The 12,527-nt window shown below is 36.8% G+C and overlaps 2 protein-coding genes and 1 long non-coding RNA gene across 4 annotated transcripts; 1 reads left to right on the forward strand and 2 right to left on the reverse strand.

Annotated features, from left to right (window-relative positions):
- Positions 1-869: 869 nt before the first annotated feature.
- Positions 870-3,743, reverse strand: LOC123718134. The gene is made up of 2 exons (XM_045674543.1): positions 3,191-3,743; positions 870-2,187 (listed from the first exon to the last, which is right to left on the reverse strand). Exons 1-2 carry the CDS (start codon positions 3,321-3,323, stop codon positions 1,313-1,315), a joined length of 1,008 nt encoding a protein of 335 aa, XP_045530499.1. The 5' UTR covers positions 3,324-3,743; the 3' UTR covers positions 870-1,312.
- On the forward strand, positions 916-3,189 carry LOC123718133 (protein ANTAGONIST OF LIKE HETEROCHROMATIN PROTEIN 1-like). 2 transcript variants are annotated; one of them, XM_045674542.1, is made up of 3 exons: positions 916-1,223; positions 2,265-2,479; positions 2,600-3,189. In XM_045674542.1, exons 1-3 carry the CDS (start codon positions 916-918, stop codon positions 3,148-3,150), a joined length of 1,074 nt encoding a protein of 357 aa, XP_045530498.1. In that variant the 3' UTR covers positions 3,151-3,189. The 2 variants fall into 2 exon arrangements, with proteins under 2 accessions (XP_045530498.1, XP_045530497.1); XM_045674541.1 differs by having other exon boundaries at positions 2,265-3,189.
- Positions 3,744-7,679: 3,936 nt separating the features above from the next.
- On the reverse strand, positions 7,680-11,742 carry LOC123718090. The gene is made up of 3 exons (XR_006754919.1): positions 11,550-11,742; positions 8,588-8,694; positions 7,680-7,803 (listed from the first exon to the last, which is right to left on the reverse strand). It is a non-coding gene; the product is annotated as an uncharacterized LOC123718090 (long non-coding RNA).
- Positions 11,743-12,527: the final 785 nt, after the last annotated feature.

Here is a 12,527-nt window from a genome sequence, read left to right on the forward strand (position 1 = left end):
GGAGAAATTCTATTAGTTTGGGAACAAAGAGAGGTTAGACTGATGCTAATACCTTGCCTCACGATAGTTCTTAAAAAACGCACTAAACACTCACTATACAATTCTAAATAGTGGACGTAGCTATTATCACTTATAATTAACAAAAAGATATATCAAAATAAAAATCTGTCTAACGTAGCCCGAGTAAATCTCAACAATGACTCAACTAACAAATGTGACGGTCGGCCGAGAAAAAATATTTGGATGACCCTCATCAAAAATTATTAAATTGAAATAGTGTATTTCGAACAACTTCCATTGACCTATTTTACGGAATAGTGAAGTCAAACAATTGAATGAATTATGTATTAATTTAGATAATATTGCGATAAATAGGTAAAAGTTAATTCCTTTGTTCACTTTTTATACATACGGGTAGATAAATAACAAATTTACGTGCATAAAACGCTGTAAAACTTGTCTAATAACACTTAATTTACTCAAATGACGAACGATTTTGAATATTATAAAAAAATAGTACCTACATCTTTAGGTTACAAAAATGGAAAAAAATATTTCGCATACCTCGTGGCCGTAAATCCTTTACAACAAGGATATGATATACCGTATCAGTTTCTTCGCTGCATCCCGTTCTTCTGAATTGTTAGCGGTAGTTGATTTATTTCTTAGGGCCGGCGCCCACTGCCGGCACGGCGTGGCATGGCACGGCAGAGCATCCCGCGGCATGCAATGGCATCCTGCGGCGTGCAGTGGCATCCCGCGGCGTGCAATGGCATCCCGCGGTGTTCCGCATCCTGCTGAAAGCCCAGCCACTCTGGTTAGTTTTGCTCCGCGCGTATTCGAAGTTGGTTGTGTTTTTGCTCCGCGCGTATTCGAAGTTGGTTGTGTCGCAAAAGAACATTTTGTTGTGTCGTTATGGTTGACTGGGATTTAGTATTAATAGCACTTCTAGCTGAAGATGAAGAGAGACAAATAAGAACTGCTAATTTGACGAACAGACAACTCTGGGTGCATAATTTATGGAGAACAAGATCTACAAATGGTGAATTCAGCAACTTATTTAATGATTTGAGATACGACATCCGAAAATTCTATGATTATTACAGAATGGACTATGAAAAATTTGAAAAGTTAAGTGATTTGCTAAAATCGCATATAAAGAAAATCAAAACTAATTTTCGATCGCCTATACCTGTTACAGAGAGATTGTCTGTATGTCTAAGGTTAGTAATTGTTTTTTATAATCAGCTATCTATGATCACAAATGTACCTACAGTACAGTATGATAAAAAGCGAAAGTATTATAAAAAATTTAGTTTTCATAATCCGGCAATTGAATATTGGAGTTATTGTCATATATATCACTATTATTTTGATGTCTGGATATAGGAGTAGGTATGTATTCTATATGAGTAGTACCATAGTTTGGTTCGGAGTTATATTGTTGTTCGGGCTTATTAAATGAAGAAAAATTGTGTAAAGGATTTCTTCTTTCGATAGTTGTATTATGGGTTCTGGCAACAGAAGTTGGTGCGTATTGCTGAGATGAATGAAATTCATTTGAAATATCGAATCCTGAACTTGATGTCGAAGGACGACTTCGCTGCACAACTGAACTTAACTCCACATTTTCCAAATGCTTTATTTCTGCATCAGTAACAATACGTAAAACATCGCGTTTTATTTCAGCTTGTAATTTTGGTGACAAAGTCTTCGCTGTTGCCGCCATTGCTTGAAAAAATATCTCCATAGGATGTTGTTCCTTCTTTTGGTTTTCAATGTATTTTTTTAATATTTCTGCTGTTGTTTCTGTATACTGTGTTTGCGATGACATGTATGATCGCTGACGAACATGTCTAGCTGGTCTAGAATCTGATGCATGGGATGAACACGACATTTGAGATACAGGCGATTGTGCTTCAGGAAAATTAACAGTTGATGCTATATTGGGAGGTTGTGTATTTTCGATATTCTGCGTATCTTCGGAAAGCTGTGTATCGTCGGAAGAAGAGTCTAAATTTGAGAGCTGAGGTCTATCTTGAAAAAACTTTTGCAGAAATTCAAGTTCCTTTTCAAATTTAATTGGTCGCCTCTTTTTGGCAGCGTCACCGCTTTTGGACACCCTGTTTTTTAAGGCTTTTCTATAATTGTTACGAAGGCAGCTCCATGCCTTCTGACATTCTTCATCTGTAACAAGAATGAAGTATTTTAAATAACACACGCTTTTAAGTCGTCTACTAATGTTTTTTTTTGTTTTGTTACAGGTATCTAATAACAGGAGCTTCTTTTAAGTCTTTAGCTTTTAGCTATCGTATGGGATTCACTACTGTGCGTAAAATAGTCCACGAAACCTGTCAAGCAATATTTACTGTATTAAGATCTACTGCATTGCCGAAACCCACGAGCCAACAATGGCAGTCAATTGCAACCGACTTTGATAAATTTTGGAATTTTCCTAACTGCATTGGGGCCATAGATGGTAAGCATTTCAAGATTAGAGCTCCTAATAACAGTGGAAGTATGTATATCAACTACAAGAAGTTCTTTAGCATCGTTTTATTAGCTGTCGTGGATGCAAAATACAAATTTGTGATTGTAGATGTCGGAGCATATGGTCGAAATAGCGATGGCGGTATACTTCAAAGCTCCAAATTTGGTTCGAAACTACGTAATGGTTTTTTAAGCATACCACCGGAAAAAGCTTTACCACATTCAACTCAAAAATTACCCCACGTATTTGTTGCTGATGAAGCCTTTCCACTAACAAAAAATATTATGAGACCATACCCCTCACATCTTTTAAATGATGAAAAAAAAAGGATATTCAATTATCGCTTAAGTCGAGCACGGCGTATTGTAGAAAATGCTTTTGGAATGTTACAAGAAAGATTTGAACTATTTCAAAAAGGTATAAAAGTTCAACCAAAGTACGTTAACAACATTATACTAGCAAGCACGTGTTTGCATAACTTTATCATTGATGATCATTCTATGGAGGCACTTGGCTCTAATACTAATAATGCAATCGATAGAACCAATGATACAGTTTTCAATAATCTGGAAGGGATGGTTGTAAGAGATTGTTTCACGGAATATTTTTCTAATGTTGGTAACGTGTACTGGCAAAATGAAATTGTTAATAGATGTTAGTTTCTATTTCTGACAAAAAATAAATAAAAAAATAACTTACGTGTTGTATTCATTTCTTCTGCAATTTTCTGCCATGCGTTCCTTTTCATATGTTGATCCATGTAGAAACGAGAGGAGACATCGTATATACACTCATGCGAACGAACCAGATTAATCAATTTCTCTTCATCCATTTTCCCGTATTTTACGTGAAGTAATTTACTGTATCGCGTACGCACGTGCTAATTACTTGCCACGCTCAGTCAGTGTGAGAGAAAAAATCGCGCGCGCCAGTGCGTTTTCTCCCTCCCTTGCCCCCGCGCACCGACCGGAATGCGCCCCATCGAAATGCTGCACAAGTTTCAACCTTATTTCAACTAGCTAGCAATCATAATTCCTCGATCCAAAAATGACCCATATGTCTCACGGGATGCAATGGCGTGCCGCGGAATCCCGTGGAATGAAAAGGCAAGTCACGTCATACCGCCGCATCCTGCGGCGTGTCGCGTCATGCCGCGGCATCCTGCGGCACGTCGCGGCATCGTGGTATCAAAATAAGGTAACGTAAATTCTAAACTTATTGAGATAAGATTCAAAATAATTTAATTAGTATTGAAATCCTTTGCCATGACATGCCGTGCCGTGCCGGCAGTGGGCGCCGGCCCTTAGGGTAGGAAATTAAACACTTCAATGATGACTTAATTCACTATAATTTACTTCACTGATTTTACGTGAACTGTATAACGTCAAACTTGTACGAAGAAAAGGCCCGTGCGCATGTGTCACAACCTCTTTTATCATCACAACTCCCTCCTCCGACTCGACCATCCCACTTCGGGAAAATGGTCGAGTCAATTCGTAACTGACATGAACTAACTGTCATGTATAACTGTGCATGCGCTTGCTACTCATGTGCAGCAAGCGCATGCACATGAGTAGCAAGATTCTTAAGAATATGTTTCATAAAAATGTTTAGAATTTAATTAAATTAATATTAGAAGCTAACACTCCTGACAATCAATAGATATAAAGATTAAACACCCATTTCACAGTCACACAGCAAGCTGTACAGAATCTACAACTCATATTTTTTCATAATTCAAATCTGAAAATAGGTCAAATAAAACATCTTCCCTCTCTATAAATTTATTTGATCAGATATCGGTATCAACGTTACACTGGCTGCAATGCGGACATCGACGCGTGGGACGGCGTCCGCGGCGATTGTTCGTGTCACGTAGCGGATAGGCGCGCGCTTTGGAGCGCGAACGAGATCTGAAATTGATTTAACCGCTCAGTAACTTCGTATAACGATAGTAACAGCGATTAGATTTTTGGATTGCAATTGCGATGCAATTCTCTGAATATCCGTTAGCGTTGATATCGCCTTCAAAGATAACATTTAAAGAAGGATAGTAATCAATATCGCTAATGAAAGTTACAGAGTACCAGTGCAGTTTGATCGTTAAAAATGTATGTATTAACATTTTTTGTTATAGAACTGGGCAAACCGGCGAGTCATCTGGCTAATGTGTTACTGATCGGCTTGATTCTCAGACATTACATTGCATCTCTGCGTTTTATACAAAGAGTGTATCTGTTTGTCTCGTTTCAACACCCTACGAGCCGTATCAATTCAAAATTTCATCAACATTTTGATAGCTGGAGGTCTTCCACAGTCTGTTTCACAAGGCACTTTTGAGAACTAGCGAAATTTGTAATTGTTCATCCATGGACTCTTCTCTGAGAGATACGACCTCCAACTATCCAAGGCAACGGACCCACTAAAAACTGGTGATCATGGGATGTGATGACTGCCCTTTTTGGGCGTTCCGTAGGCTCCAATAGAGGCTACTATATTTAAATAAAAAAACCTGATGTTAGTGATACCGCTCCATGGACACTCGATGCCAGAAGGCTTGCGAGCTTTATAGATCTCTATTAGATTCAAGATTTTAATTTGTTTCGGATTAAATTCTGTGACTGTGTGTCAACTTTGCGATGAAGTATATGCTTGTGTTCTTGAGGAACTGACGAGATTACAAGTAGGGCGTAAAATGAAACCACCGCAGCTCATGGGCAATTGGTGAAGTTGGCGGACTTTAAGAGTGGATTTTCCTTTTTGAACAAATAAAGGTAGGAATATAGTAAGTCTTTGGATAGATCAGAAGAAGAAAAAGCCTTACACAGTACAACAGTTATCAAAAGGAAATTCCTAGTAAAACGAACTATTCCATTTTTTCAGCCATCAAGGTGTGGTGAAGGAAAACGGTATAAAGTATAAATTGCGTGCATATATGGAAATATTAATTGCAGAGCCTCACACACGAACTTTGCACGGTTACTAGTCCAACGAACTATTACTGCAAATCTTTGAAGTCAAAATTTTGAAAAAAAACTTATTGAACTTCACGCACGGACGTCTCCACTCTGAATTTTACCCTTCAATTTGGATAAAGGAAAAAAGAACATAGATCAATGTCTGTTTACTTGAATGATTTTTCTTTATAGGCAAGAAGGTGATTGGTCTTTTATTCCTGACCCACTTAACTATAAGATATGCTTAACTCTAACGATATCTTCCCTCACCGTACGAGCGTGTATTTGGCCACATAGTGTATAAAAGCCGCACGTGCTGTGTCTATTATAATCACCATAACATATATACCTTGAGCGAGACCTGGATAATGATCTGGACCTTCGTGAGGTATTCTGCCAATTTGGCTCATCTCTCATTTTAAACAGCACATCTTTATATTGGTACACGAGGTAAATGAGAGTCAGCAACGCAGCCAGCTAAAACATACACGTAAAATGGTTATGGTTTAATTTCCTAGATCTTTAAATCTTAGCTGAGAACTTATTGAAAGCGTTAATAATAATAGAAGGCCTTTACAATAGACAAATCTAAATTCGCACAGAGGACGCGGATTAGCGTGTATATGTTACACGAAAATCACATACATGAAACAAGTACCAAGGGCGTGGTGTTTCTAAGAGTAACTGGATGGATTTGTTTTAAATTCTTTGAATTTATTTTGGTTTTTAGAAAAAACAGACATGAACTAGTGAGTACTAAACGTAATCAAGCGCTGGGTTGTGTGTTTAATGTTCCCAATAAAGATTTGTTGTCAGTGTCACAATGACAACCATAAGAAAACACATTGAGAAATTTAACAATAAGGTTGAAATGGAAGTGGTCCGGTGTTATCAGTAGATGTTGTCGAAGCTTATAATGCACTGGTTCAAAGGCCACTAAAAGAAAAACAAGTAGGACGTGAAGAAGGTGACGACGTGATGACGCCAGTGGTGGATTGAACGTGGAACCTGAGCGGTGTGAAGCGGGCTGGAGGCCTAATGTCAAAAACAGTAACCGTTGTTTTTAAGTATTGTAAATAGTAATATATAGACATACCGCAATGTTTAGCTGGCGAACCCTTATAAAATCGTAAATCCCGTTTATTAAGTAATCCATCATCATCAATAAAATATATACGAAATTTCGAAGAAACCACGCTGCATAGTGTTACACAGAATTTTTTACTTTATAGAAAGGTTGAATTTTATAAAAATTACTAAACTAGCAGCTACATTATGAAAATTGACGGTGTCAAACGAACTTTACTTTTTCTGTAAACAGCCAGTTTTTGTAGAGTATACGTGTTTTTTAGAATAGATAAAGATAAATTTAAATACATTATCTTTGTATAATATATCTAATAATAATATAATAATTATCTATCTCTGTAAATAGCCAATATTTTTAGTTTTTATAGACAATATTATATAGAATTTGCTGAACCGGCAAACATCGTTTTGCCATGTATATTATTTTCTGGAAACATTTTTTAGTTCATTTAAATAACCTATATACTATAATAAAAAATAGGAGTTGATCGTAGAGGGGTTACATATAGGGTTGTGTGTATATGTAAAAACAAAAACAACAAAAAAATAAAAATATGTTTTTTTGGCGTGGACCCCTTATCTTAGGGGTTTGAAAGAGATAGTTGCCGATTCTCAGACTTACTGAATATGCATAAAAAATTCATAAGCATCGGTCGAGCCGTTTCGGAGGAGTATGGGAACACACATTGTGACACGAGATATATATATAGAGATAATATCTTCGTTTTGAAGCTGTTCCTTATTTAGTTACAAGATCGAGTAGAAGGTATATTAAAATCATCTACTCGAAAGGAAATTGTATATTGTATCGAAAGGGGATATTGTAAAACGCAGAGTGAGACATTATTTTCCGATATATTGCGAAATTGCAAAAACTGGAACTTTTTGGAATAGCAAGACTACGAAGGAATGATACTTTTGTGTGTTTCTATATTTTACAAGTTGCAACATAGTTGTACATTGCAATTGATAAATCATTTTATAAGTATTTGAAATTATTTATCAATTGCGATGCAATCATCAAGTTTTTCCAGGCTTTCTAGGTCTCTGCGTGTTACATGTCCAAACAAAAATAGCGTACCTGTCGTGTATTTTAGAATAGATATGTGCTGTATTTTAGTAAATAAAAATAAATGTTTATTGAGAACAATTTAATCCCTATTATCGATGTTGCAGTGGGTGCAGTACGGGCACAGATGAGCTGGCCGAAGTCCGTTATAACAATTTTTATCACATGGATACATGCGTTTGCAGCAGGAACGAGATCTGAAAATTCAAAAAAATAAATGTTATTTACGAGTAATGACATACTCCCATTTGTTTGTTTAATAAATAGGTTTTCTTCATGGAGGAAAACAGCCTCATCTGATGTTAATTGATAAACGTAGACACTCACATTGCAACGTTTAGGGCTCTTACGATTCAATGATTCGGATGTTTCATTGGGGATTAATTTGGGAGTACTGTACTTGCCTATAGGATAAGGTGGTCTATCGCCAAATCCTTATTTATTTTTAGTCTAATGCATAGTTTGATCGAGTGGTTTTAAATAAGGAGGCCTTGTTCTGAGAAGAACGGGCAAGAAAGTCAGCTAGTTTTACCTTCCCTCTACCATTACAATCCCTCTCCCTCACTACAATTATTCAAAGGAAAATTTAATAAACGACAACGTCACTAAAGTTACATAAGTAAAAAAAATCTGGTCTAAGATTTCCCACATTCACAACACTAACCTAATATCAAATACATTATAAAGCTTCGGGAGCGCTGCCGAAAATCCCCGATTAACCAGCGGACCAAGCCACGCAAGGAGAGTCCATACACTCAGAAGAGATGCTAATTATATCCCGGAGCAGGATCTGGCAAGCAAATCGGAAGCCTGGCCGTCTCAAGCAAAACATCGTACAGATGCAGATGAGGCAAAGAGAGCTAGATAGACTTGAAGCAAGGCTTAAGACCGTACACCATGAAAACTCAATGTGGACGCCCTCAGTCCCTAGGTGTTGAAGGACAGTAAGTCATCAAGCTATTTAGCTGTGTAAAATTATACCTTGAGCGAGACCTTTGTAAGGAGTTCTTACATGGCTGATCTATCATCATAACCAGCACATCTTTGTATTGGTACACGAGATAGAGAAAAGTCAGCATTACAGCCACCTGTAACACAACATAACAATAGATTCAAGTTAGTATTACAATTAAAGATGATTTATTTCCAACACACAAATATACAGTATTTTCAATATTCTTAATGAACATAGTAATAATGATAAAAAAAATATAAATTAAAAAGAGTTTGGTCCATGTGGCAGTGTACCGTTACTGCTGGCATTTACTCGCTATTAAGGAAATCCCAGCTCTGCGGTCACTGGTAGGTACTATCTACCAGCCAACTTAGATCGTTATTAGCGCCTGTGTACCTGGCGGCCTAATTATAATTAAGTAATAACAAGACCCGACAGACGTTGTACAGGTATTAAACAGGTAAATTTTTTCAACATCAAGCCATTTAGGAGGAGTTCAATTACAAACAGATGCGTAAAAGATTTATTTATTAGCATTAAAAGCGTAAGCGTTTATTTATAAGAAAGAAAAATTACGATTATTCGAAATTATTACATTATTTTTACTCGACGGAATGTAAATATAGCTTCATATTATTATACCGGTATTTGGCCAGCGAACTTTGAGCTCCAGCGACCACGCAATCACGGCTAACACCAAGGTGAACGTGAATAAGAAGAAAATATCGTGAATAAATCAGGTGCTGCTGAGAAAGTAGCAGATCAAGCGACGCAGTTGGAAATGAATAGGCTTTACACTCCAAAGGGATCACAATCATATTTTTTTTTTTTTTTTAATAAAATAGGGGGCAAACGGGCAGGAGGCTCAATATTACCAAGCAGGCTCTTGATTGGAACCGCGGAATGCGGAAGCGTGGCTGTTCCAGGCACACCGGAAAGACTCGGAGAGAGATGATATACGAGGCTCAAAACCGAACGCGATGGAATCTAGGGTTCACGTCAGGCTGATCACGTATTTGGCAAATTATAATAATCACGAAAATGCACAATCTTTTTCTTTTTGTACACTAACCGTTTGAGTAATGCTCATTGCCGTTGCGTGCTCGTAATTATACACGACAATCAACGATTAAATGATAACATCTTTCAGTTAAATATGTAATTGATCTCCATTAGACGCGGACCAAATGTATTATACAGGATGTTGTAAATATTAAGAATGACTATTCCTGATGGCTTTCAAAATGAATTCTTCTAGACTATATATTATACATAAGGATAAAATTTATTAAAATAATTCAAATATCTGTTTATCATATACAGGAATGCCTATGGAAAAGAAATGTACCAATGATGTCTTGAACTAAACTCTTATTTTGGAACGTCATTCACATCTAAATCTCCTTTAAAGACGCGGTAAACCATGTTTTCTATTTGATGTTTGCATTAAAAATTTGACAATAGGTATTAGTTACCCAGAAAATTGTTGAAAAACATTCATGCGTATTCACGACACATTCTTAAAGGCGTAGAAAAATGTAAAAAAATCAGTGGTGCTACAACCTTTTTAGTTCTGGGCCTCAGATTTCTGTATCTGTTTCATGATTAATCTAATAGGCAAGTAGATCGGTCTCATGCGCCTGACACACGCCGTCGACTTTTTGTGTGTAAGGCAAGCCGGCTTCCTCGCGATGCTTCATTCACCGTTCGAGCTAATGTTAAATGTGCACATAGACAAAAAATCAGTGCAACCTACGACCTCAGGGATGGTAATCGCAAGCTGAAGCCACTAAGCCAACATTACTAAAAGCCTAGATACATGTTTAAAAAAACACACACACAAACAATTACCAATTTTTTTAATCAGTTAGAAATTGATCACACATTGTCTATATTATACAAAAAAATCTTAAGATATCGTGTTCCTGGGGATTTATGGACTATAATACTTTATCGTAGTTTTGAATTTAAATCTTATTTATACGACAGTACATTTAAAAAAAACTTTAACTGGTATGAACACGAATTATTTTTATAACTCGACGTTTAGGAATTTGGTAAATTGTGGTCTCAAATGGAATAGTTAAGGAGTAAGAAAAATATATCAAACAGACATATTTTGAATCCTACCAGGAGCAGATAAGTATGAGTCTTAGAAATAATATAAATTATTGTGTTTCTGCTTAATAAATAAACATCTCGTATAGATTATTCATTGAAAAATTCGACTGCAAATAATTGTTGATTTTATTTGGAAAATAATTTCCTCCAGACCTCTAAATCCAGCCCTGACTTCGGTATGTTAAAATCCAATAGGAGTTAGTGCTTACTCTCATTACTACTAAAGGTATTTAATTATAAACGTATATTTAAACACACCATAGATACATTATAGAGAGCTTGTAGGGATGTACAAGATAATTCGTGTTCCAAACTTTCTGGCTTACTTTATCAATAGCTTCAATAAAGTTTAAATGTATTTCTTTATTATAGCTAGCCTAGAATCACTAGTAATAGTTCAACGTTTCGTAATACAAGGTTTTAAAATTATTGCTTACGCTTTGAAAAATATTGATATTTACCATGGAGACTGTTCAGAGGGAATTTGGAATAATACCTTCAGCTGAGTTTCATCTACGGACGTCGAGTTTTTGTTTCGCCGTTACACAAGCGTTAATAGTATAGGATCCCGATATAAAACGACCTTCATCGAGATGTTCCAGAGGGATCTTAGACTATTATCAAAGCAGTTTTTGTCACGCACCATCACTATGTGGAACCAGCTAATTCAGTAGTATTTCCGCCCCAATTCGACATAGGGTCGTTCAAGAGAAGAGCGTACCAATATTTAAAAGGCTTCCGAATCCTCTGGCATGGGCACTATCACTTAACATCAGGTGAACCTCCTGCCCCTTTGCCCCTGTTCTATTGAAAACTAACTCTTTTTTTAAAGTATATTATAATTTACAGATAGCAAATGATACGTACCACAATGTTCACTTGGCGAGCACTTATGAAATCTATGATAGCACTTATCAAGGAATCCATCTTGTTCATCAGCTCTTTATATAGGAAATTTTGCGAGGAAACTTCATTGCACGGATTAAAGCATACTGTTACAAAGAATTTTAATTTTATAGAAAGGTAACTTTATTAGAGTAAAACATTATACAAACTTGAAGGGAACTGTCACATTTGAATGTAGTTAATAAATAATGATGTAGATAAATCATTTATTACATCATTATTCCACCATGTTATTTTTTGTCTGTTTTTTTTATATAGAACAGGGGGCAAACAGGCAGGAGGCTCCCCTGATGTTAATTGATACCCACCGCCCATGGACACTCTCAATGCCAGAGGGCTCGCGAGTGCGTTGTCGGCCATTAAAGAAGTGCTACGCTCTTTTCTTGAAGGACCCTAAGTCGAATTGGTTCGGAAATCGACTATCCATAATAAACCTTCAGATCAGAAACCTTCAACCTCAAATCAACTCGGTTTTTCAGCAATTCCAAAAAAATACTATGCATTCACCACTATGATGTGGAACCAGCTGCCCCAGCTAAGAAAATAATACTCACGAGCCCTTAGGCATTGAGTCCATGCGCGACCGTATCATGTAACATCAGGTGAGCCTCCTGCTAATTTGCTCCCTGGTCTATAAAAACACACGGGAGTCTTATGTGTCTACAATCTACAATCAGTGTGATAACGAAAACCTGCCTGCCTGAAACGCGCTGACGAAATTCCAGCTGAACATATATACAACTTCTGAACCTTATGGCCAGCCAGTGGTTCGACTGGTTGGGGATCCTTCCTTTAGGTTGAATATCATTCTGCACAGCTTTTGACATATGGGAGTCATACTAAGCGCAGAGTCTGGATCAGATGGATCCAATGGCAATTATTTCAGATTACTTTGGTTCATACTAATTTGTATGGCCTTCACTGGCGCAATCTATTGCG

Source organism: Pieris brassicae, chromosome 14 (assembly GCF_905147105.1).
Source record: "Pieris brassicae chromosome 14, ilPieBrab1.1, whole genome shotgun sequence".
Taxonomy (NCBI): Eukaryota; Metazoa; Arthropoda; class Insecta; order Lepidoptera; family Pieridae; genus Pieris; species Pieris brassicae.

Coding starts and splice junctions, on each gene's coding strand:
- LOC123718134 (XM_045674543.1), bottom strand. CDS start 3,323: ATGGATGAAGAGAAATTGATTAATCTGGTTCGTTCGCATGAGTGTATA. Junction 2,188..3,190: donor AGAAGAAATGAATACAACAC/GTAAGTTATTTT, acceptor TTCTTGTTACAG/ATGAAGAATGTCAGAAGGCA.
- LOC123718133 (XM_045674541.1), top strand. CDS start 916: ATGGTTGACTGGGATTTAGTATTAATAGCACTTCTAGCTGAAGATGAA. Junction 1,224..2,264: donor AGATTGTCTGTATGTCTAAG/GTTAGTAATTGT, acceptor GTTTTGTTACAG/GTATCTAATAACAGGAGCTT.